Source organism: Vipera berus (assembly GCF_964194415.1).
Source record: "Vipera berus genome assembly, chromosome: 4".
NCBI lineage: Eukaryota > Metazoa > Chordata > Lepidosauria > Squamata > Viperidae > Vipera > Vipera berus.
In genome coordinates this window covers 121,619,717-121,645,286 of record NC_138206.1, presented here as the reverse complement: position 1 = coordinate 121,645,286, position 25,570 = coordinate 121,619,717, and the positions used below count along the sequence as shown (strand labels likewise).

The 25,570-nt window shown below is 43.8% G+C and overlaps 1 protein-coding gene across 2 annotated transcripts; it reads left to right on the top strand.

The window, feature by feature from the left end:
- Positions 1-2: 2 nt before the first annotated feature.
- Positions 3-17,803, top strand: NUFIP1 (nuclear FMR1 interacting protein 1). 2 transcript variants are annotated; one of them, XM_081328005.1, is made up of 10 exons: positions 3-151; positions 769-860; positions 4,378-4,482; positions 5,073-5,135; positions 7,444-7,520; positions 9,045-9,137; positions 9,653-9,906; positions 12,531-12,665; positions 14,103-14,344; positions 17,268-17,803. In XM_081328005.1, exons 1-10 carry the CDS (start codon positions 22-24, stop codon positions 17,571-17,573), a joined length of 1,497 nt encoding a protein of 498 aa, XP_081184131.1. In that variant the 5' UTR covers positions 3-21; the 3' UTR covers positions 17,574-17,803. The 2 variants fall into 2 exon arrangements, with proteins under 2 accessions (XP_081184131.1, XP_081184132.1); XM_081328006.1 differs by lacking the exon at positions 12,531-12,665.
- Positions 17,804-25,570: the final 7,767 nt, after the last annotated feature.

Here is a 25,570-nt window from a genome sequence, read left to right as displayed (position 1 = left end):
CACGTGCGGCCCAGCCGAGCCATGGATCTCTGGTACCCTCCGCCTGCCCCGCCGCCTCCCTTCCCAGCCTGGGGCGCCGCCGGGCCCTGGCCGCCGGGACCGCCCGGGCCCTGGCACTGGGCCTCGCCGCCGCCGCCGCCGCCACGCCCAGGTCGGTTCCAGCCCCGGGAGAGCCGCTGAGCGCTCAGCTGGGCCGGCCTACCTCACAGGGTGGTTGTTGTCGCAGCGGAGGGAAATGAGGGGAAGCCGGCCGAAGGGAGCCGGAATCCACGCACGGGACCTTGCTGTTAATAACTGCAACAATAGTTGTAATAGCTGTGGATGGGCTTTTATCCCATCTCCCCCGTCTGGATATTCTGCTCCCTGCCTGGTATTGTACTGTGATTGGGGTGTGTGTGTGTGTCTGTGTCTATGTACGTGTATGTGTGTGTGTGTATGTATATGTACGTAGGGGTGTGTGTATATGCGTGTCTATGTATATACACATATATACATATTTATATACATACACACACACATACATACATACATACATATATATATATATATATATATATATATATATATGCATTTGTGTGTGTGTGTGTAGTGTATGTATGTATGTATGTGTATACGCACGCACACATATACACACACATACATACACACACACACACACACACACACACACGGGGTTCACGGTTCTTTCCTGAATAGAACTGCATTTAGATTTCTATTTTGTTTCCGTTTATTTATTTTGTAACGCTTAATTCCGGATTCTGATTGAAGGCAGGCATCATCATTTTGGGGAAGACTGGCAGGTGAAACCAACTGGACTGCCACAAGCTGGAGTCTGTCAAGGCAGGAAGCACAAACAGAAGGTATTGCAACTTGAGAGTAAATTGCATGGTGCCACTTTTCTTTGTATTTCCGATTTCCACAAAAGGAACAGAGGCGTTTTCATAACTAGGCGTTTTCATGCTAGTAATGGCGTTCAAAGCCCTCCATGGCATGGGGCCGGAGTACCTCAGGGAACATCTGCTGCCGGCATCAAGCTCCCTGCGCCCTGTGCGTTCCCACAGAGAGGGCCTCCTCAGGGTGCCACCGGTCAGAGAATGCCGTCTGGTGGCCCCCAGGGGGAGATCCTTCTCTGTGGGCGCCCCGGAGCTATGGAACCAGTTACCGGTTGAGCTCCGGACGGCGCCCGATCTGCGCTCCTTTCGCCGCGATCTGAAAACATACTTGTTCGAGCAAGCCGGCCTGGCCTGAGGGGGGATTGGTGGGGTTTTTATCATTTTTATTGGGGTTTTTATTATGTATCAATTGTATTTTAATCGGGCATGCATTTAATTATTTTTTAATTTTTGTAAATTTCTGTGTTTTATTCTTGCCCTGTACACCGCCCTGAGTCCTTCGGGAGAAGGGCGGTATAGAAATGATAATAAATTAAATTAAATTAAATAAGCATGCAGTAGAGAGAAAGAGATGGACTGGTGCAGTGGTTAGAATGCAGCATTGCAGGCTAATTCTGCTGACTGCCAGCAATTCAATCCTGACCAGCTCAAGGCTGACTCGGCCTCCCATCTTTCCGAGGTCGATAAAGTGAGAACCCAGATTGTTGGGGGGCTGACTCTGTAAACCGCTTGGAGAGGGCTGTAAAGCATTGCGAACCGGTATATATGACTTAGTGCAGCTGCTGCTGCTATTATTATTATTATTATTATTATTGTTATTATTGTTATTATTGTTATTATTGTTATTATTGTTATTATTATTTATTAAATTTATATGCCGCCCTTCTCCCTAAGGACTCAGGGCAGCTCACAACAATAAAAAATAAAAAAACATAGAATACAAAGTTTAAAAAAGAATTAAACAATAAATACAAAAATAAAGGACAATTTAAGCCGATAAAAAACCATGATCAGTCCAGGCCCGCTTGTTGGAACAACCATGTCTTCAGGTCACGGCGGAAGGACTGAAGGTCAGGGGCCATCCGCAGCTCCGGAGGCAGTTCATTCCAGAGGGTTGGTGCGCCCACAGAGCAGGCTCTCCCCCTGGGGGTCGCCAGCCGGCATTGCCTGGCCGACGGCACCCTGAGGAGGCTGACTCTGTTACTGCTGAGCTGTTTGGTACTATTACTATCCTTACATATTTATCCCAATTTTATAGTTGTTAGCATTGTGGACATAGGAACATACCATGTGTGGTAAATGCTCTTTTGTTATGAAAAAGAGAACTTGACTTCTCCCTTTGTAACTGCTGGGCTTGTTTCCCTGCTACTGAGGAAGAATAAAAATAATGCCATAGTAATGGTGATTCAGTAGCCTATCATGATGTCATGTTAAGCTGTCATTTAATTCTAATTGCACAAAAAGTACAGAACCTGGGTGAAATAGAGTTCTCTCCCAAGAGGAAATCAACAAGAATCTAGGGCAGGGGTCTTCAAACATGGCCCTTTTATGAGTTGTGGACTTCCAACTCCCAGAATTCCTCAGCCAATATGCCTGGCTGAGGAATTCTGGGAGTTGAAGTCCACAAGTCATAATAAAAGGTCCACGTTTGAAGACCCCTCATCTAGGGATTCACTGGATTTGGTATTGATTGATTGATTGATTGATTGATTGAATTCATTTGCTACCCATCTTGTATCAAATGACTCTGGGCAGCTTCCGGCTTCTTTGGCTTATAATTGATGTAAAAAAGGATTTAATTCGTCAATTAATTGGATTGCTTGATTTATATATAACACCAGTGCGATGGAGAAGAATATTCAAGATTCAATTTTAAAACCACAAATATTAGCGGAGACGTGTAAAGTATTAAATGTCACTGAGAAAGACAACTGGCTCCTGTGAACGACCCAGTAGTGAATTCTTTTTCGATTGTGATTCTTGGTTTACAGGTAACACCAACAGTTTATTAAAGTGAAACCAGCTTTAATTCTCCTCCTGGCTACAGAGATGGGCGTGGATAATCCTAGAAGCATAAATGAACCTCATTCTGTTTGTACATCTGGGACTGAACTATTTGTTGTTGTGTTTAGTTGTTTTGATAAGTCACCTATTCATCACAAAAGGAACAAACTGCACGCATAACACACCCTTCCCTTTCCTTCAAGGATGGCTGCAATAAGATTGAAGCTTTTTCTTTATGCTTTGATTAACTGCAGATAAGCACTTTGTCCAAAGGCTAAACCGTGTCTAATTTTAACAATGGATTCTTTAAAACAAACTAGCTTCACAGGCCATAATTTGAAGTTGTTTTGTTTCGCTAAAACGGTTCAGATTGGGGGCACTTTTATTATTTTGGCAAGCAAAGCAGGAAAGGAAGCAAAGACGAGAGTCATTTTGGTCAAGTGGTTAAGGCGCCAGACTAGAAAATGGGAGACAGAGAGTTCTAGTCCCACTTTAGCCATGAAAGCCTAAAGAGGAGGGAGAAACTATTTTGAATATGTTCGTCACCTTGAGTTATTTGTAAAAATAATAAAGACAGGATACAAATAAATAAAATATTCTAGACTCTGTCATTTGCCATGGCTTTCCTCCCTAGGGAGGAAAGCCATGGCAAATCTAGACAGCACACTAAAAAGCAGAGACATCACCCTGTCAACAAAAGTGCGTATAGTCAAGGCTATGGTCTTCCCAGTTGCAATGTATGGCAGTGAAAGCTGGACCATAAGAAAGGCTGAGCGCCAAAGAATTGAAGCCTTTGAACTATGGTGCTGGAGAAGACTCCTGTGAGTCCCTTGGACTGCAAGGCGATCAAACCGGTCAGTCTTAGAGGAGATCAACCCTGACTGCTCTTTAGAAGGCCAGATCCTGAAGCTAAAACTCAAATACTTTGGCCACCTAATGAGAAGGAAGGACTCACTGGAGAAGAGCCTAATGCTGGGAAAGTTGGAGGGCAAGAGAAGAAGGGGACGACAGAGAAGGAGGTGGCTGGATGGAGTCACTGAAGCAGTAGGCGTGAGCCTAAATGGACTCCAGAAGATGGTAGAGGACAGGAAGGCCTGGAGGAACGTTGTCCATGGGGTCGCAATGGGTCGGACACGACTTCGCAGATAACAACAACAACAAGACTCTATCATTTTGCTGGAGACATGTTAAGCAGAGTGATCCTGGTCTCATTTTGTCCACCTATTTGCTCTGATTGTTTTCAAAGACCACCTGAAATTACTCATTCTTGGAATAAACCATGGTTGGTCGTGATGACCGAATGTCACCTTCGTAAGCTTATATTTAAAGGTTGATAACATTGCTTCAGCACCAGCACGAGGCATCCTTTGGGATGGTTTGTGATGCCAGCGATGGCATGTTGTTTTGCATTCGTTGTAAGGCCCTTTGAATAGGGCCAGTCCCCCAACTTGCCATTAATGCCTCTTTTCTTTTTTTATAGAACAAGAAGAGAAAGGAACCTGTGTTTACCCATTATTGTGATACCTGTGATCGTGGCTTTAAAAACAAGGAGAAATATGAGGAACACACCTCTCAGCACAAGCAGGTGTGTTATAATAGCTGTAGGCAGCCATTGCACAAATTGGAACAAATTATTGAGTTGAATAATCGTCTAACCTTTCAAAGCTGGTGTGGAAGCTTGAAACAGGAGCCTGTTTCACACATAAGCACTGCAAGGCAGGATTTTGGTTTGTTCCACCTTGGGTGATAATTTTCCTTCCAGCTGGAAGAGAAGCCCCTTTTCCAGAAATGACATTTGGTGTCCTAGGTAACACCAGACTTAGTGTCCGTAGATTTACAACTACATTCTGTAGAATTCCAGCTATAAATAGCAGAGGTTACTGAAGTGACCCACGCCTATGTAGTTTGAAAATTTAAATTTATTTCAGTCTTTGATGTCAAGATTTGGAATAATGATTATCACAGGTTGCTCAGGTAAGCTAGAATTAAGTAGCAAACTTCCCTGGAATTAAGAGTATAAATGCATTTTGAAATAAGAGGAGAACGAGTAGCGATGAGGATGCAGAAGAAGTAAAGGGAGAGGGGGGGAAAAAGGCAGAAATCAAATTGTAATTTCAATATGTACTGCCCCTTTTTTAGCTTGCTAAACTGATTTTAACGTCTTTATTCTTTCAGTGTACTGAAGATGGCTGTAACTTTAGAGCGCATGAGAAACTGGTTCAGATCCATTGGAAAAATGTACGTATTTGCCTGGTTCAGATTAATAACTCTTTTCTAGGAATTTTTCTTGTGAGTTTTCTTATCTTATACATCTTGGAGGGTTTTGGGGGGAATTTGCCCGATGTATCTGCAAGTGTTTGTCAAACAGTTACAGTGAATAAACAGGAGAACAACTTTGTGGAGCTGTTTTGAAGGCTGAGCAGTGAGCTTTGGCCATGGTGTTTTTTTTAATCCCATTTATATCCCGCCCTTCTCCGAAGACTCAGGGCGGCTTACAATCTAAAGCACAAACTAATGTGCTTAGCAATAGCCTTCATTCTATGTATATGCCTGCTTGTTAGGGCTTCCCCCCCCCCCCGCAAGCGGCATTATTACAAAGTCAGCTTATTGCCCCCAACAATCTGGGTCCTCATTTTACCTACCTCGGAAGGATGGAAGGCTGAGTCAACCTTGAGCCTGGTGGGACTCGAACCTGCACTAATTGCAGGCAGCTGGTGTTACTTAAGGAGGCATTAGCCCACTGCTCCACCAAGGCTGTGTTGTGATACTGCTTTAAAAAAAACCTTCAGTAATGCAACCAACTAACCCCTCTAATGGCAGAAAGCGAAGAGGAACTAAAGAGCCTCTTGTTGCGGGTGAAGAAGGAGAGTGCAAAAGTTGGGTTGAAACTGAACATTAAGAAAACCAAGATCATGGCATCCGGCCCTCTCAATTCCTGGCAAACAGATGGGGAAGAAATGGAGGTAGTGACAGATTTTATTTTCCTGGGCTCCAAGATCACTGCAGATGGGGACTGTAGCCAAGAAATTAAAAGACGCATGCTCCTGGGGAGGAAAGCCATGTCAAATCTAGACAGCAGAGACATCACCCTGTCAACAAAAGTGTGTACAGTCAAGGCTACGGTCTTCCCAGTTGCAATGTATGGCTGTGAAAGCTGGACCGTAAGAAAGGCTGAGCGCCAAAGAATGGAGGCCTTTGAACTTTGGTGCTGGAGAAGGCTCCTGCGAGTCCCTTGGACTGCAAGGCGATCAAACCGGTCATTGAAGCAGTAGGCGTGAGCTTAGATGGACTCCAGAAAATGGTAGAGGACAGGAAGGCCTGGAGGAACATGGTCCATGGGGTCGCGATGGGTCGGACACGACTTCGCAGCTAACAACAACAATGCAACCAATGAAAATTGCCTTGAATCTTGGAAAAGGGAAGGGAAGGAAGGAAGCAAGCTGTAGAGAAGCAGTTCAGAGATTTGATTTAGTACTGTTGATAATATCCACCAATCTATAATCTCATTTCCTATGCATATTCATGTCAGATATTCCAGAACCTGATCACTGAGGTAAGAGAAGCCAATAACAAGATCTTCTTGATCATCAAATATTTAAAACACAAAGCAAGCATGATATTAACTAAGGAAAGGAGCGTACGTTGATCTCTTAATGATAATTTAACCCATCGCTCCTTTGATACTTTCACCTTTCGGTCACATTCATTCCCAACTGTTAGGATCCCTCGCTTATTCTTGTGACCCTTGAACTTTGAGAGAATTGTTCTTCCTCCAGCAAACATGAAACCTTTCAGTTTAATGGAGATTGCCTTCCTGGGTCTCTCCTTCACCGTTTCTGTTTTTCCCCTCCCTTTCCTTTTTGAGCAAATATATTCCAGAAAGCGAATTCTCTCTCGCTTCCTGCCAAGCCATACCTGTATAGAACAGACATGGGCAGGGGTGGCTTTTATGCTCCGGATTCTCAAGGGAGACATTTTTATTTATTTATTTATTTAAATTTTTATACCGCCCTATTCCTGAAGGACTCAGGGCGGTTTACAGGGCAGCATAAAATACAATATAAAAATAGTATAAATTAAAATAGATTAAATTACATAAGCCCAACAATTAAAACAATATTAAAAGCTAAAACCCCTTCAGTCCAGGCCTGATAGATCGAAAAACCAGGTTTTCAGATCCCGGCGAAATGAATGCAGATCGGGGGCGGTCCGAAGTTCCACCGGTAAATCATTCCAAAGGGCAGGCGCGCCCACAGAGAATGCCCTCCCCCTGGGGATCACCCGTTTTGCCCTCCTCCTCTTGCGAATCACACAGGTTTTAAAACCCAGCAGCCTTCCCTCCAAAGAGTTACACCTATTTTGCTTCAGAAAGGCTTTGGAAGAGATTGCACTGCCTTCCACTACTGTCCACAAGAGAAATACAGTAGAAAAAGGAGCCATTGTGGCTGTTTTCTCCAATCTTATTTTGCTTTTTTTTAACAAATTATTTTAAAGAGAGCTGCACGTTTCCTCTTGCACTGAGATGTTTCCGTGTCTTCCTCCTCAGATGCACTCTCCCGGTGCCAAGCGGATCAAGTTAGATACCCCAGATGAAATTGCTAGATGGAGGGAAGAAAGGAGAAAGTAAGTATGTTCTGTACCAGCCTGCTACCGGCCCTGCAGAAAAGGCAACCCCTTTATAAATGGCAAGAGGCTGGAATGACGTCTGCCAAATTTATTACTACAAAAAACAAACAAGACACGTACCAAGATACCGGAGCTTTGAAACACTATCGGAGCGGTTGCTTTCAGCAAACCAGCCCTCCCCACACATTCCCTTTATAAAGAGTTCAGGGCGTGGCCTCTCTCTGCCTCCTTCCGAGAAGCCCCATTGCCTTCCTCTGTTTACTCCTACTTGACTGCCTCCTGCGTCGGGCATCCTTGAACAGGGCCAGCTGTGGGTCATCTTCATCCACACTGTCAGGCTCACACAGCTGGGTCTCCATGGTGACCAAGTGGGAGGGGCCTGCCTGAGGGCTATCATCAGCAAGATCTTCAACCCCCTCAGCAAGGTCTTCAAGACCCCCCTCCTCCTCTGAGTCGTCCGAACCAACTGCCGAACCCACAGGCTGACCCTGAATCACAACAAAGTAGGACTTAATTGGTAACGATACAAATGCCGGTTTATTAATGGCAGAAGAGGAAGTGGGCGCTTTTTCCCTTGCTTTTTTCTCTCCCCCAAACTACTCTCGGTTCTCTCTCTCTGATTTGCAGAATGTAAATTTAATTTGCAGGATTTTTTATTTTTATTTTTCCTGGAGCAATTCTCAACTTGCCACCACAACCGAGCCCAGAATTTACGTTGCTAAGCAAGACAGTTGTGAAGAGAATTTTGCCCCATTTTATGACCTCTCTTGCCACGCTTCTTAAGCGGGTCACTGCAGTTGTTAAGTTAGTCACATCGTTGTTAAGTGGATCCGGCTTCCCCCTTGACTTTGCTCATCAGAAAGTCGCAAAAGGGGATCACGTGACACCCCCCCCTCTGGGACTCTGCAACCGTCATGAGTCCATGCCAGTTGCCAAGCATCCAAATTTTGATCACGTGACCCTGGGGATGCTGCAACGGTCCTAAGTGTGAAAAACGGTCCTAGGTCCCTTTTTTCGGTGCCGTTGTGAGTTCAAACGGACGCTAAACAGTCGGCTGCAAGTTGAGGACTATCTGTAATAGAGGAAAGCTGATTTAAGGTTGTGAAGAGCCGCCCAAAATGAATGAATGTAGCAGTCTGATTGATGGTGAGGCCCAATGGTCAATTTTTTTTTTTAAATTCCATTTATATCCCGCCCTTCTCCGAAGACTCAGGGCGGCTTACAAGCTTAGCAGTAGCCTTCATTCTATGTCTATGCCTGCTTATTAGGGCTTTCACACACACACACCCCAAGCGGCATTATTACAAAGTCAGCTTAATTGCTCCCAACAATCTGGGTCCTCATTTTACCTACCTCGGAAGGATGGAAGGCTGAGTCAACCTTGAGCCTGGTGGGACTCGAACCTGCACTAATTGCAGGCAGCTGGTGTTACTTAAGGAGGCATTAGCCCACTGCTACTGAGCATTTTATTGCCCTAAATGGATTGCTTAACTAAGCATCTTCTGCATCTTCTGGCTGTAGAAATTTCCCAACTTTGGCAAATATCGAAAAGAAGAAAGCTTTGAAGGTGGAAAAAGAATGTCGGGGAGAAGTGCTGACAACGCTACAATTTGGGTAAGTTTTGTTACAACCTCTTGGGTCTTCTTAGTAAACTGGGAATGCAACCAGCCAGTCTGTTCCCCCCTGCTTTAAAAAAATAATAATAATCCAATTTTTTGACCTTTCGTGGCCTACGTCGAACTCTTAGGTAATGCTGGAAGCATCATCTTAAAATGGCTGCTGTTTGGGGTGTGTGGCTGTTCTCTGGATGGGTGCAGATTTAAAACCCGCGTCAAGAACCACCACTTCCACTTTTAAAGATTCAGAGGCAGTGCCCTCTTGCCAGAAATTGGCTAAAGGAGAACAGAGTCTCACTCTTCACGCTGGGACAGAGAAATCTTCCGTTGTTCTTCTGGATTGAGATTTCACGTTTGTCGGGGTTTTTTTTTCAGATTCTTGGCTAGAACTGTGAACGGTGCAGAAGGTCTTGCGAAAAGAATCAGGGATTTGGGGCCTATGTGGAAGATGGTGCTTACTCATCTCACAACTAATCCGGAAGCGGTCTAGAACCTAAATGTTTTGTCTTTCAGCAAGATGAAGGGAATGTGGAAGCCTCCAAATGGAGGTTCTATGCAACCAGGGAACACACAGAGAAGAACAAATCGGCGCTGGAATAAATCCAGGCATGCTGCTAACAACAAAGGCGTCCCGTCGAACACTTTGACGGGGACCACTTCCGACAGCCCTGAAGCTGAGGAGAAGGTTACAAGAGAACCTTGTGGAGTTGCAGAAGACCCCATGACACAGAAAGACCCCCTGAGCATCCTGGCCAGTAGCGATCCTGGTAAGATAACTTCTTTTGGTTTAGTTCACACTTCGTTAAGCAACGATGGAAGAAATTGTGTTTGCGTTTCACCAATAAAGTAAACCCCCGTGCCATTATTTTTTGGGCTCAGAGTTTAAGAGAAATTCAGTTTGAAGGAGAGGGAGAAGAGATTTGGGACTTGAGGCAACCATGTGAAATTGGCAGCATTCGCAATCGCGTAAGGAAAAGAAGTAATCCGTCTGAATGAACCTCTTCAGCGTCTAAAGAGGGATTGAAATAGCTCATGATGTTGGTTAACTAAGACTCTAGAAGGAGACCATGTGAATAAACTAACCTATTACTGTAAGAAAGCTTGTTTGGCTTAAGCCAGGGCTCTTCCAACGTGGCCCTTGGATGACTTGTGGACTTCAACTCCCAGAATTCCTCAGCCAGGCAAGTGTGCCTGGCTGAGGAATTCTGGGAGTTGAAGTCCACAAGTCATCCAAGGAGGGCCAAGTTGGAAGACCCCTGGCTTAAGATAAGAATAATTGGTTTGATAAACCAGGAGAACTGTTTGACAGCTAAAAGAAAACCAGACGAACACCGGTGCAGAAGAAAAAATTTCACAGCTGCATTTAAGGAAATCTAAAGGAAAGATATTAAATAAGCTAATAAAGCAAGGCTTTACTTTTTTAAAGAATGATTTATTTAACAATATCGATAAGCGAAGCCAAAGGGATGGTTGCCTTGTAGGTAAAGAGAAGTTATTCCACGCTCTTCTCTTTTTTTTTTCTTGGTAGTCGTTTAGAAATCTTTTACCGTAGAGCGTATAAGACTACTTTTTAACCCATGAAAATCTTCTCAAAAGTCAGGGGTCTTATACGGGTGCTGAAACTTTTAGGGACAGGGCTGGCTGGAAAACCTGGAGCGGATCTTCCATTTAGTCTGCGCAGGGAAAGCGGGACCAATTGGAGTAGAAGCTGCAGTCTGTGATTTTTTACAGGCTAGGGTCTGGGCTTTTTTCCTTCTAAAGTTGAAGAGCAGCTGTAGGCAGGTGGGAAATGCAAGAGCAACTTGAAAGGCAGGTGGGGAATGCATAGCCAGAGCAGCAGCTTAGCTCTAAGGACACATTTGACTCAGGAACTGGGCGGGCGGGCTGGAAAACCTGGAGCGGATCTCCCATTTGGTCTTTCTTTTTAATCCCATTTATATCCCACCCTTCTCCGAAGACTCAGGGCGGCTTACAATTTAAAGCACAAATCAATGTGCTTAGCAATAGCCTTCATTCTATGTATATGCCTGCCTATTAGAGCTTTCACCCCCCCACACAAGCAGCATTATTAAAAAGTCACTTATTGCTCCCAACAATCTGAGTCCTCATTTTACCTACCTCGGAAGGATGGAAAGCTGAGTCAACCTTGAGCCTGGTGGGATGAGAACCTGCACTAATTGCAGGCAGCTGGGGTTACTTAAGGCTCTGCGCAGGGAAAGCTTTAGAGTGAATTAGGAAAAGTGAAAAAGTGAATTAGGAAAATAGGAAAAGGGTTGCTGGAATTGGGTATGTGTAGTTTAACAAAGAGAAGGGTGAGGGGTGACACGATAGCAGTGATCCAATATCTCAGGGGCTGCCACAAAGAAGAGGGAGTCAAGCTATTCTCCAAAGCACCTGAAAGCAGGACAAGAAGCAACGGATGGAAACTAGTCAAGGAGAGGAGCAACCTAGAACTAAGGAGAAACTTCCTGACAGTTAGAACAACTAACCAGTGGAACAACCTGCCTCCAGAAGTGGTGAATGCTCCAACACTGGAAGTTTTTAAGAAGAGACTGGACAGCCATTTGTCTGAAATGGTATAGGGTTTCCTGCCTTAGCAGGGGGTTGGACTAGATGACCTCCAAGGTCCCTTCCAACTTATTATTATTATTATTATTATCATTATTATCATTATTATTATTATTATTAAGTTTAATCCACTTGCACTGTTTTATGTTTACATGTTTGATGACAAACAGCCTTATGTTTATAAGTGACAGTTTTCCTACTAAGTACCTGCATGTCATAAGCATTTGAATTAAAATTACCATATTAAAATCAAATCTGATGTTTTTTAATTTTTATTTGGTGTGCGTTGGAAGAGGGGTAGTCTTATACGGCGAGTATAGCCCAAACCCTATAATTTAACAGGAAATGTAGGGGGTCGTCTTATACGCCCAGTCGTCTTATACGCCGGAAAATACGGTAACCCATAGTAAGGTCACCTGTGGTCAAAGCTCCTACATTCCCGCAAGAAAGATCGTGTCCCGGTTGACACCATTTTTAGACCCCTGTGAAGGATTTCCAGAGGGTATTGTAGATCCTGTGGCTTTGCTGAGAAGCAAAGTGACCACTCGGGCTACGTCGTCCCGTAGAAGATCCCTTGCCCGGTCTTGTCTGGAAACTCTTCGTTCCCGATTTCAGCGTGCCTTCTTCCCACAACACATCCAGCCCTTGAGCCTTCCCAGAGGAAGCCCAAAGTCTCTGCTACCGTGCCACTCACTTTTTAACTCCTCCCCTCTTTGTTTCTGGGGCCAGCTCACCCACGTTTTGCCCAGACGTCGCCATCGCTAGCTTGCCGTTGGCGTGTCAGGTCAAGCAGTGGATAAAACCGTGTCTTGTCTCTTCCCAGAATCCGACAAAGAGGCGGGGACTTCCAAAGATCAAGCTCTGGAAACTAGCGTTGTTCCGAAACAGGTGACCTCAGCCCTGAGCTCCTTGGTGGTCAACTACGGCAGCTTGTCTGAAAGTGAGAGTGAACGGGACGGTAAGAGCCTTGAGCTGTCTTCCATCCTGGATGTTTAAGGAAGCGGGGGAAATAGAAAGGTGGGGAAAATAATCCCCAAATTGTTGTGGTGGGGGACAGGCTGACTCTGTAAACCGATTAGAGAGGGCTGTAAAGCATTGTGAAGCGGTATATAAGTCTTCACTGCTATTGCTCTCCTTCCTTCTCTCCCTCCCTCCCTCCCTCCCACCCACGTGCTAATGTAACACAGGTGGTACGCGTCCCACCGGTTGAAGAGCCCTGAAATAGATTATACGTCGTTATGATGACTGATCTATGAAAATGACATATTCAGGCCAAAAATTTTTTCTTCATACTGTGCATGCATGACTGACATGGAGAATTCACCGGAAACAAAGTGCATAGCATTTGTTTAGCTACTTATAGATGAAGATTAGACCAGTTTAGAGAGCATATGAGCTCCTACCACCAGATGGAAGGAACTTGGATTATCTGCTATGAACATTTCTTTATGAATCAGTATTGAGTAAAAAGTTATCTGAGCATAAAATAATTCTATATGAAGAAAATAATAATAACAACAACATCATCATCATCATCATCATAAAGTTAGAAGGGATGTTGGAGGTCATCTAGTCCAACCCCTTGCTCAGGCAGGAAAGCCTTATACCATTTCAGACAAATCATTTTCTAATCTCCTTAAAAACGTCCAGTGTTGGAGCATCCACAACTTCTGGAGGCAGGTTGTTCCACTAGTTAATTGTCCTCACTGTCGGGAAGTTTCTCCTTAGTTCCAGGTTGCTTCTCTCCTTGATGAGCTTCTATCCGTTGCTTATTGTCCTGCCTTCAGGTGCTTTGGAGAATAGCTTGACTCCTTCTTTGGGGCAACCCCTCAGAGATTGGAAGATTGCTATCATGTCCCCCCTCGTCCTTCTCTTCATTAAACTACACATCCCCAATTCCAGCAGCCGTTCCTTATATGTTTTACCCTCCAGTTCCCTGATCATCTTTGTTGCTCTTCTCTGTGCTCTTTCCAGAGTCTCAACATCTTTTTACATCGTGGTGACCAAAACTGGATGCAACATTCCAAGTGTGGCCTTACCAAGGCCTTGTAAAGTGGTATTAACCCTTCACGAGATAGCTGTCTGATATTCAGTCTTCAAGCGATGTGATTTTAAACTCATAACAGAACACGCATTAAATATAAAAGTAGATCCAATGAAGTGCATGGATATCCTTGACACCTTTCTAAGAAATACGAGTAAAGTGAGCTTTAATTTTGTGCTAGCCTGTGTTAACTATAACAACGACACCTTGATCCATCCGGTACAAATAAAGCCTGCCCTACAATACTCATATATCTTTTCATTGCTGTTTTTTTTTTTAATTTGGAGTCCTTGCCTATTAATTCGTTGCTGAACCTTTTGGTGTTTGTTTTTGTTTTGTTTTTAACCCTAGAGTCCGTCGCCCCCTCAGCAAAAACGGTCGCTGAAAATGAGCCCATTTCGAGAACCGTCCCTCAGTCATCCAGTAACTCTCAAAGCCGCACACACGAGAATCGCCAGGAAACTCCGGGCGACCCGTGTAACGGGGCCACGTTAGGGAGATGGAAATCGCATTCCAGGAACACGAGGAATCAAAAGAGGCAGAAGAAACCGCTCCCTGCATTGCCAAAGCACCACCCAACTTTGCTGGAAATGGTAAGAGGCCTAACCGTTACAGTAATCACACAACGACGTTTGTGGCCTCCCCCTGGTCACGTGATCAAAATTCGGACACTTCGCCACTGACTCCTATTTATGACGGTTGCAGCGTCCCGGTGATTGTAATTATTTCAATCATTTTAAAGCACTTTTCAGAATCCAGCTGGCCTGTGTTGTGATTCAGGGTCAGCCTGTGGGTTCGGCAGTTGGGTCAGACGACTCAGAGGAGGAGGAGGGGGGTGTTGAAGAGCTTGCTGAGGGGATTAGACAGCTTGATGAGAGCCCCCAGCAAGGCCCCTCCCACCTGGTTACGACGGAGACCCAGCTGTGTGAGCCTGACAGCGTGGATGAAGATGACCCACAGCTGGCCCTGTTCAAGGACGCCCGACGCAGGAGGCAGTCAGTCAGGAGTAAACAGAGGAAGGCAATGGGGCACCTCGGAAGGAGGCAGAGAGAGGCCACGCCCTGAACTGTATTTAAGGGGAATGTGTGGGAGGGCTGGTTTGCTGAAGGCAACCGCTTGGATTGTTCCTGCTTCTTAGCTCGTGTTTTATGGTTGGTGTCTTGTCTTACTCTGTTTTATGTGAATAAATTTGGCAGGCGTAATTCCAGCCTCTTGCCGTTTCTAAAGGGGTTGTCCCTGCCTTTTCTGCAGGGCCGGTAGCAGGCTGGTACAGAACAGCCTGGAATTTGGCAGAAATATTCTTTACGGTTTATTAAATTGCTTATGGTTTGTTACATTACTTTGTTGGTTATTGTTTATTGAGTGTCCATCTCGCTGCGAGGCGATGGCTCTTAGTAACTTTAAAAAAAAAAAATAATCAGATTGAATGAGGACTTGGAATAGACCTCCTGAAAAGCACAGATGTGCCTTTAGCATCATTCCAGCATATCAGAAGTAAAATGGAACGTGCGAAAAGGTAGCTCTTTTGTGGAAATGCTGATTTAGGCAGTCTTTACCCGCAAATTCTTTTCTCAAACTATACACTGCAAAAACAAGTTGGCTTTATCCAGTATATATTAAGGCAGATTGTTTGGTTTGGGCTGAGTGGGTTGTGTTTATTCAGCCAACTGCTTTTGCGCATGAGATATAAGCTTAGCTGTAGAGCTCAAAAATCTCCTTTGAGGGAAGCCTGATAAACTTGAAACCTCTGTCCTGGGCCTTTTTACACCTGTAAGGCAGGTGAGCAGCTTGCTTCACCCTGCCCGTTCAGAAAGCCTCAAGGTTCCGGGCTGTGCCTCAATTTAAAAAACTCTGTGCCTTTCCAGCCTATGGGGCTCAACTCGGATTTATTTATTATACGCATAACAGGAACAATACATTGCAACGAAAAGCAGCTGCAAAAATTCATGGGGGGGGAAGTCTCTCCGGCATTGTCAGTATCACAAAAAAACCAGGTTGACTAATGTGTGTACAGAATGTTAGGAGTAATAGAAAAATTATGGTATGGTAAAGGTAAAGGTTCCCCCGCACAAGCGTGCTAGTCGTTTCCGACTCTAGGGGCCGGTGCTCATCTCCGTTTCAAAGCCGAAGAGCCAGCGCTTGTCCGAGGACGTCTCCGTGGTCATGTGGCCGGCATGACTAGACGCCAAAGGCGCACGGAACGCTGTTACCTTCCCACCGTAGTGGTCCCTATTTTTCTACTTGCATTTTTACGTGCTTTCGAACTGCTAGGTGGGCAGAAGCTGGGACGAGTAACAGGCGCTCACTCTGCTACGCGGCACTCGGGATTCGACCCGCCAAACTGCCGACCTTCTGATCGACAAGCTCAGCGTTCTAACCCACTGAGCCACCGCATCCCTAGTTATGGTATAGTAGTGCCATACAATTACTGCATTGCTGTATGCTGTTCGTTTACAACGGGGGTCTTCCAACTTGGCCCTTTTATGACTTGTGGACTTCAACTCCCAGGATTCCACGTGCCCGGCTGGGGAATTCTCGGAGTTGAAGTCCACAAGTCATAAAAGGGCCAAGTTGGAAGACCCCTGGTTTAGAACAAGAGCACAGGTGTGCATATTTTGAGCATTGCAGTCAGTTCAACATATTTTGCGGCCTGAAAGGGCCGCGTTGTAGCTACCTGGACCACGTCTTTGGATATCCTGCTTGAGAAGCTGCTTCCGCAACAGGACGCTTCTTGAATTCCACGTGTGCGCTTAACACAAGTCCCCGTTGTGTAGCACCTGAATGAGGTCTCACAGCTCATCCTATACCCGTGGCCCATTTCATTGTGGCATCTGGTATTAACTCTGTGGGCCAAAGCCAGACCAAAGTGACCCTCCCACATGGAGCTGCAGTGGGCGATCTCTTTCCATTCCTGGCTGTGCTTCAAAGGTGAAACTCTGCTCTGGGTTGAAAACGCATTTGCTGAGGTTGCTTGTTTGTAACACAGGCAGTCCTTGACTTAACAATTCATTAGTGGCCGTTTTAAGTTACAGCAGCACTGGAAAGAGTGACTTGTGACCGTTTTTCGCACTTAACAACCGTCGCAGCAACCCTGCGGTCACATGATCAAAATTACAGTGTCCCGGGGTCACGTGGGCCCCCTTTTGTGGACCTTCCGACCAGCAAAGTCAATGGGGGAAGCCGGATTCACTTAACGACTGTGTCACTCGCTTGCCAAATTCACTTAACGACCATGTTACTAGCTTGCCGGATTCACTTAACAACTGTGTTACTAGCTTTGCCGGATTCGCTTAACAATCGTGTTACCAGCTTAATAACTGCAGTGATTGACTAATCAAACTGGCGAGAAAGCATCGTCAAATGGGGCAAAACTCACCTCAGCTGTCTCGCTTAGCCACAGAAAATTAGGGCTTGGTTGTCGTAAGTCAAGAACTACCCTTACTTTGCGCCTTTGTTTTAATACAGCCTTTTGGAGACTATAACAGACGGTCTGCTTTTTCTTCCTTCCCCCCACAGCTTCTGGCAAAGGACATTCGTCGCGAAAGGAACGTGATCCTCCAGTGCATCCGCTACATTCTGCAGAGCGAGGGCCTCGGCCTCCACTTCGGGAGCAATTCAGACACTCCGTCGGATGGCAAGGCAACTCCTGAGCGCGCACACAAGCTGGCAGCAGCCGGGCCTTGCCAATGCATCCACTTTCGCGGCTCGGACCGGAATGAAACGGAGCCAAGCGAAGCGTTTCAAAGCAAGGAAGTCTCTGCTTCTCCTGCCGTTGATGAGGATGTTTGGGAATCTACAGGGATGGCTGGTGAAGACGACTAATAATTATATTTTATTTTATTTTATTTTTTAACCTATGCGTGGATAACCGTTACCCACCTTCGGATGCTTGCTGAGACTCCTTAGACTGTAGATTGCATCCAAAGAATTTAAATTAACTCTGGAGGGAAAGCGAAAACTCGGTTATGACATTATGACCTTGCAATACCGTTCTTCAGGGAATCGGGTTTTTTCGCTTACTGTAAGTGTGAATAAAAATCATATCAATACTGTTTTATTTACCTTTTATGTCGGGGATGGCCACAAGGTGTGGTCAAAAAAAGGTAGTAGCCACGATGGGAGCTGTGTCTGTATTTTCAGGGTGACACCCTCAACGTATCATCTTTGTGCTGTTTTTAGATTTACCAAAATAATATTAGCAGTTTCACGTGATACTAAAAAATCTCTTTATCAGCAACAAGCTTTATTATATTAAAAGAAAAACATGCAAGAGAAAAGCTTCAGCAAGTATTCTGCCGTAACGTAGCTTGAAAATAATGGGCACATTCTGCAAATGTTTTGGGTATGATCTTTATGGCTGCTTTGCTCTCATTCCTGTGGTGGAAAATGTTCATCGGGGAACGAAAACATGAGGAAAGTGTTTTATTTGCTCAGATTGGGCTCTGGTTTTAAAGTTGTAATACATGTGAAATATTGTTTGAAATAAGAGAACGCAGGGTAACAAAATAAAGATAAACCTGGATCCCTCTAAATATTTGGACAGAGATCTTGAGAATATCCCGAGTGTGAATAGATTTGCACTCAAAACAGCCTGCCGCAAATAAGTCTAAGCTGAGTGGGACATAGCTCAGCACATAAGGTTGAACTTTGGGAGTTACTGCTGCACTTTGATTATTTTTTTTATCATTATGAATTTTTAGCTTGTAAATTAATATTCAGGGTGCTTTTTGAAGAGAAATGGAAACAAATCTCAAGTGCAATTGAGTTTGAAGCAATGATATGATGATGATAATATAATAATAATAATAATAATAATAATAATAATAATAATAATAATAATAATAATAATAATAATAATAATAATAATAATAATAGCAGCAGCGTATTCCTGACTCCTTCGTTATTTTCACAGCTAACAAGTCCCAAGAAATGTTGCCTTTTCTGTCTTGAATCTCTAGGGCACAACTGAAAAATATCAAAGGATAAAATAGGCGTAGCACATTAAGTGAAAATTATTTCTTTTTATGCAGAATGTGGTACTTAAAGTGTTCAGGAAAGGGCCCAGAATTCAACCAGGCAAAGACGTTTTATGATTTCAATCAAATTCCACCTCATTTTGACAGTTTCTGAACATTTCATAAACAATACGTAATTACTCGTACGTTGTCCCATTAGAAGCGGTGTCTCGCACCCACAAAATTGTCCAGGGAAAGATAGTTAAAAAGATAAAAGGGCTGAGTGGCTGAGTTTTTTGTTTGTTTGTTTGTTTTTTAAAAAATCATGCTTAAGAGAAACGTGGTCAAGAAAAGAGCCATAGAGTGCTACCCTCCTCTTTGCAGATCTCTTGAGTACAACACAGATAATCCTTGACTTAATGACCGATGGCTTAGCAATGTTTGAAGTTACAACAGACCCTCCCACTCCCCCCCCCAAAAAAAGGTACTTAAGACCTGGATTTGAGGTTCTGATGGCCGATCACCATATTGCATTTACAGCTGTCTGTCCTGCAGCTAGGACAGGGGTAGGCAACCTCGGCTCTTTTATGACTCATGGACTTCAACTCCCAGAATTCCTGAGTCAGCTATGAGTCATAAAACAGATTAGGTTGCCTACTCCTGAGCTAGGAGGTAGTCTTCTGCACTTTGGTGATTCGATCCTGACCTGCTCAAGGTTGACTCAGCTTCTGAAGTCGGTAAAACGAGGACCCGGATGGTTGGGGGCAAGAGGCTGACTCTAAACCGCTTAGAGAGGGCTGTAGAAAAAGCAAGAGCACTTAGACTTATCTACCGCTTCACAGTGCTTTTTTACAGCCCTCTCTAAGCAGTTTACAGAGTCAGCATATTTGCCCCTCAACAATTTGGGTCCTCATTTTACCGACCTCGGAAGGACAGAAGGCCGAGTCAACCTTGAGCCGGTCAGGATCGAACTCCTGGCAGTGGGCAGAGTCAGCTTGCAGTATTGCATTCCAACCACTGTGCCACCAAGGAAGGAAGGGAGGGAGGGAGGGAGGGAGGGAGGATAAGCATCAACACTTAGACTTATATACCGCTTTGCAGTGCTTTACAGCCCTCTCTAAGTGGTTTACAGAGTCAGCCTGTTGCCCCCAACCATCCGGGTCCTCATTTTACCGACCTTGGAAGGACAGAAGGCCGAGTCAACCTTGAGCCGGTCAGGATTGAACTCCAGGCAGTGGGCAGAATCAGCCTGCAATACTTTCACTCTAACAGGAAGGAAGGAAGGAAGGAAGGAAGGAAGGAAGGAAGGAAGGGCAGTAAACACTTAGACTTATATCCCGCTTTGCAGTGCTTTACAGCCCTCTAAGCGGTTTACAGAGTCAGCCTTTTGCCCTCAACAATCTGCGTCCTTATTTTACCGACCACTGTGGCACAGTATATTACATCTAAGTGCTGTTGCTAGTGCTGTTGCGACTGTGATTTATACCTTTTTTTTTGCCAAAAATGTTGGAAAAAATAATAATGAAAAATGTCCTTTGTGGACAACGGTTCGCTTAATGATTGTGATGTTCACTTTGTGACTGCTGAAAAAGAAAGAAAGAACATAAAATTGGGTTGTTTGCCTGATGATTCCCTTAAAGACTGGCAGAACTTACCCCTGTCATTCTGGTATCAGATTACTGTCGTAAATCGAGGATTAATCTGTAAAGCCTTCTGATCTGTCTATTGAGCCAGCCGGCCTTGGTGCCTTTAATACGGGCTTCAGCCTATGGACTGAAGTAGATCCTGGTCCTACTAACCTTTGAGTGCCTTTTAGCTACTGAATATTTTCTTGTCACACAGCTACGGCCTTTGACCAATGTTGTTTGTGCGGTTCACACTCACTTCCACTCGTGTTCCAGGTATGATTCCAGTTGCAAATGTTCAAGAAGAATCGCAAGTACTGGAGGTTTTCAAAAACAGACTGGGTAACCATTTGTCTCCTGCCTTGGGCAGGGGGTTGGACTAGAAGACCTCCGAGGTCCCTTCTATCTATCTTCCAAAACCTACTGGGAGTTGCTTCCACGAAAGCTATCCCAACAGAAAGAAGAAAGGTCCGCTCCAGAGTTAAAAATTCACAAACCCACTGAGACCCACTTTAGAAAGTGTGTGTGTGCGTGTGTGGGGAAGACGTTTAAAAAGTCATTAAAATCGTGAGACATTGTCGGGGAAACAGAAAAACAGAACAAAACAGGAAGCAGAATGTGATTTTAATTTGTGTCCTTAAACCTGCATTGTTAGAACATTCATGCCCATTTTGTCTCCAAATATGCCAGGCTGCTCAGTCCACACACACCCTTTTAAGAACGTATTGGATAGTTTGTGATGGTTTTCCTTTTAGACGGCATTGTTGTGTGCTCAATTGTGTATTGTTTTCCACAGCTATGGTAACCCTATCTTGGCGTTGATCAAAGGCTAATAAAATTGTGAATTGCTGGCAGTGCCATCTTAAATTAAATTCGAGAACTTCAAGGCAGGCCAAAAAAAGAAGAAGAAAAAAGGGTTTCGTTTTCTGAAAATGGAAAACAATCTTATTTTATGCCAAGTCAGCGATTAAAGGTGTTGTCTGTCTCTGCAGCCTAGCAGAACTGGTAAAATTAACTTGTTTGCTTAAAAGAAAAAACAACCATTACATCTATGGGTGCCTGGAAACCCCCTTTTTTGCTGGAAAAGAATAAATGAATTTGTGGTTTATAGTTTGATTATTAGAAAGGGAAGCTTACCAAAAACGAAATTACAAGAATGGATAAAATATAAATTAATGTATAATGACTGACAAAAAGATTGGAAATCCTTCCTTCCTTCCTTCCCTCCCTCCCTCCCTCCCCTCCCCTTCCCCTCTCTCCCTTCTTTCCCCTTCCCCTTCCTTCCTTCTTTCCTTTTCATCCCTGCCACCCTCCTTTCCTTCCTTCCTACAGTATTTCCATTTTCCTTCTCTTATTCACTATTATTTTTCTTTGTTATCTTTTTACTACATTTTTTTAAAAAAAAACTTCAGTAAGAGAGGCAGAAGGAGAGAGAAATAACATTGTTAGCCTGCGGAATTTGCTGCCACAGGGTCACTAAGACATTTTGAGAGAGGATTGGTTAAATGCACGGAGGACAGTATCAATCTCAAGATGGGTCCCGTTGTGGGTAGCGGGCAAACCCCCCAATAGCAGTTTAGGGGTGCAATCGAAACATCAACGTCTTCTATTACGATCCTAGATCAGAACATTGTAAATTTTAAAATATAAATTACAGGTGGGGGGGAATGAAATTAATTTGAGGGTGTCCATCTTTGCTGCCATGAGTAGCAACTCTCCTGGTTATCAATTCTCAATTCTGTTGGGGATTGCTGGAGGCTTACCTTTGGAGATCTCTGTCGTAGTGGCAACAAAGGAGGGCATCGTCAATTTTTTCCTATGTCTCCGGAATCACAAGGACACAAGATTTCATGTCTGCCTGTTTAATTGTGTCTGTCACAGGGAAGAGCAGAAGGTAATCCATTATGCAAAGCTCTGAGAAATTCTGATTAGTTTGCAGGTTTCCAGGTGTTCACAGGGATGGGCGTTCTGGAGGCCTGGGTGAAACAGCTAATTTGGGTTGATAATTCTACATTCTCCAGCCTTTTAAGGTTACGACAGAAGGAGAGACATAGGCCCGCGTTCAACCACTTGATAAGGTACTGGTTGATCAAGAAAGAAGGGTTTGATCCAGGTTGGTTGGATCAAGTTGGAATAGGAACAGAAAGCTGAAGGCAGAAAAAGACACAATGGTGCATACAGAATAACAGAGTTGGAATGGCACAGGAAGCCTTGTGCCATTTCAGACAAATGGGTGTCCAATCTCTTCTTAAAACATCCAGTGTTGGAACACCCACAACTTCTGGAGGCAACTTCTGTTCCACTGGTTAATTGTTCTGACTGTCAGGAAGTTTCTCCTTAGTTCTAGGCTGCTTCTCTCCTTGATTAGTTTCCATCCATTCCTTCTTTTTTTTAATTATTATTTTAATTCCATTTATATCCCGCCCTTCTCCGAAGACTCAGGGCGGCTTACAAGCTTAGCAGTAGCCTTCATTCTATGTATATGCCTGCTTATTAGGGCTTTCGCCCCCCCCCCCAAGTGGCATTATTACAAAGTCAGCTTAATTGCCCCCAACAATCTGGGTCCTCATTTTACCTACCTCGGAAGGATGGAAGGCTGAGTCAACCTTGAGCCTGGTGGGAGGCATTAGCCCTCTGCTCCACCAAGGCTCTTTCTTGTCCTACCTTCAGGCGCTTTGGAATATAAGGTGGACAACCACCCACCACCCCTCTTCTTTCTGACAACCCCTCAAATATTGGAACGCCGTTATGATGTCCCCACTGGTCCTTCTTTTCATTAAACTAGCCATACCCAATTCCAGCAACTGTTCTTCCTATGTTTTAGCCTCCCAGTCCTCTGATCCAGTCTTTTGTTTTTGGATTATTTTTATTTATTTTATTTTCTGCATTACAAATTTTAAAAGTCTATATATCTTGGTGGGCCTAATGCCCGAGCTTCTCGCCAGGTCTAGTAGAAAGAGAAGACTGGTTCTGCCAGTCCTCTACTATCATTTCTGAAGATCTCTCCGTGGTGACTCATTTAGCTCCAACCCACTTAGATTGCCCTTGTTTATAACGTAAACATAACAGGATAGGCAGCTTTGTGTTTCAAAATGTTGGGATAATTCAGTTGTCCGGATCGCTTGCAATCCATATGAATGTCATGCAGATTAGTTACAAAGTGCAACTTCCTTGTTAAAACAATACAACTGACAATCACTCAACCTAGAACTAAGGAGAAACTTCCTGACAGTTAGAACAATTAACCAGTGGAACTACCTGCCTCCAGAAGCAGTGAAAGCTCCAACACTGGAAGTTTTTAAGAAGAGAATTGGACAGCCATTTGCCTGAAATGGTGTAGGGTTTCCTGTCTGAGCAGGGGGTTGGACTAGATGATCTTCAAGGTCCCTTCCAACTTTTTTATTATTGTTGTTGTTGTTGAAATGATTTCAAGGATTTATAAAGCCCTGTACAACTTCAGACACACATTATTTGAACTATGACTTTTTTAAAAAAAAAAAAAGGTTAGGAAAAGAATCACTCATTTTCAAAGAGGCTTGCTGCGTTCCTCCATTTTCATCTGTCGCAGGCACTCCGCTGCCCACTCATGAAAAACCCGAACTTTCCAAATATCGTTTTTAAAGAGTTAACCCAGCATCTCCTATCAGAGGAGATAAAGAGGCAAATTTCAGTGTCTCTTCCTCTTGCAGCTTATCAATTGTTGTTAGATGTGTATTCAATGGATACAGTAAATGATAAAACAATGGAATACATATTTTCCAGCTTTTGTCCCATTCCCCAAAAAGGAGGATATTGAAATGATTACCTGTTTTGCCCAATATCTCAGATTTGGAAGTGGTAATCATTTTTAATGGAAGAGAGATAATGCGGAACTGATGCTCATGAACACACCTGTGCCCATCTTGCCTATGGTTTTTCATGAGTGTTTTTTTAATTTTTAAACCTACATATTTATTTATTTTAAAAAGTAAAAGGTAAAGGAGTCCCTGCGAATTTTTACTCTGCTAGTCATTGCTGACTATATTTATTTATATCCTGCTTTTATTTGACATGACTCGTATGGGATGGAATGGAATGGAATGAAATAATAGAATAGAATAGAATAGAATAGAATAGAATAGAATAGAATAGAATAGAATAGAATAGAATAGAATAGAATAGAATAGAATAGAATAGAATAGAATAGAATAATGAAGAACAGAATAGAATAAATGAAGAATAACTAGAATAGAATAGAATAAACTTTATTGTCACTTTAAATGTACATTAGTCAGCATACATTAAAATGAAATTTCATTGCATTCAGCTCTCAATTGGTAACCAGCTCCAATATACACTACATAAACATGACAAAAGATTATGCATATACCCACTTACACGCACATCATATATGACACAGAGAAACAACACAGTCTAGTTCGGATGTATACATATGCATGGTGAGAAAAAAGAATTCCTGCCAATTTACAAGACAGATGGCATAAGGAACAAAGAAGGGATTCAGAATAGCTTTTCCAATCCCAACTTTACCAAAAAAAACAACAAACCTCTGTCCATTATTATTTCAAATAGTGTTTTAAAAAATAAGCAAGGTGATACCATCATATTTTTTTTTGGGGGGGGGGAATTCTCTTTTTCACCAGAGTTCTACAGTTACATGGATCGGAAAGGGCTTAAAAACAGGAAACAAGACAATTGTCGCTTTTGTTTGTGGACACGTGTGCCCTTTTATCTTTCTGCTGGCAGATGTTCAAAGCAGCCTTCCTGCTTGAAAAAGGGATCCGAGCAGCTCCAGAATGTCTTCATTAGTCAATTAGTCTCTTCCTGCCTCTCCTTCCCAGAAAGTCTGGCCGCCCCCTGGGGGTGCCAGGTTCAAAAGATAACAGGCCTTGCGCAGGCCTCCCCCTTTCAGTGCAAACAGCCTTCTCTGTTCTTGCTAACAATGTCCTTCTCCCTTGGCTCCCCCTCCCGCCTTCCTGTGGCCCTCATTCCCTGCCATGCGGGCTTTGAATGAGAGGGATGCACAAATGGCCCTCTCAGGGTCAGCTGCTCTGGCACCCTGTTGCGTTGGGGGGGGGACCCCAGAACTAAAAACTTGGAGAGGGAAACAGATAGATAGACAGACAGACAGACGGACGGACGACACAATTAGAAAGAAGTAGCTAGGTAGGTAGAAGTAGATAGAGGTAGATAGATAGATAGATAGATAGATAGATAGATAGATAGATAGATAGATAGA

What these genes read in the sequence shown, in the direction of transcription:
- NUFIP1 (XM_081328005.1), top strand. Translation starts at nt 22, where the DNA reads ATGGATCTCTGGTACCCTCCGCCTGCCCCGCCGCCTCCCTTCCCAGCC. An exon ending in TTCAGATCCATTGGAAAAAT is followed by an intron (nt 5,136 to 7,443) that starts GTACGTATTTGC and finishes CTTCCTCCTCAG; the next exon opens with ATGCACTCTCCCGGTGCCAA. An exon ending in ACCCAACTTTGCTGGAAATG is followed by an intron (nt 14,345 to 17,267) that starts GTAAGAGGCCTA and finishes TTCCCCCCACAG; the next exon opens with CTTCTGGCAAAGGACATTCG.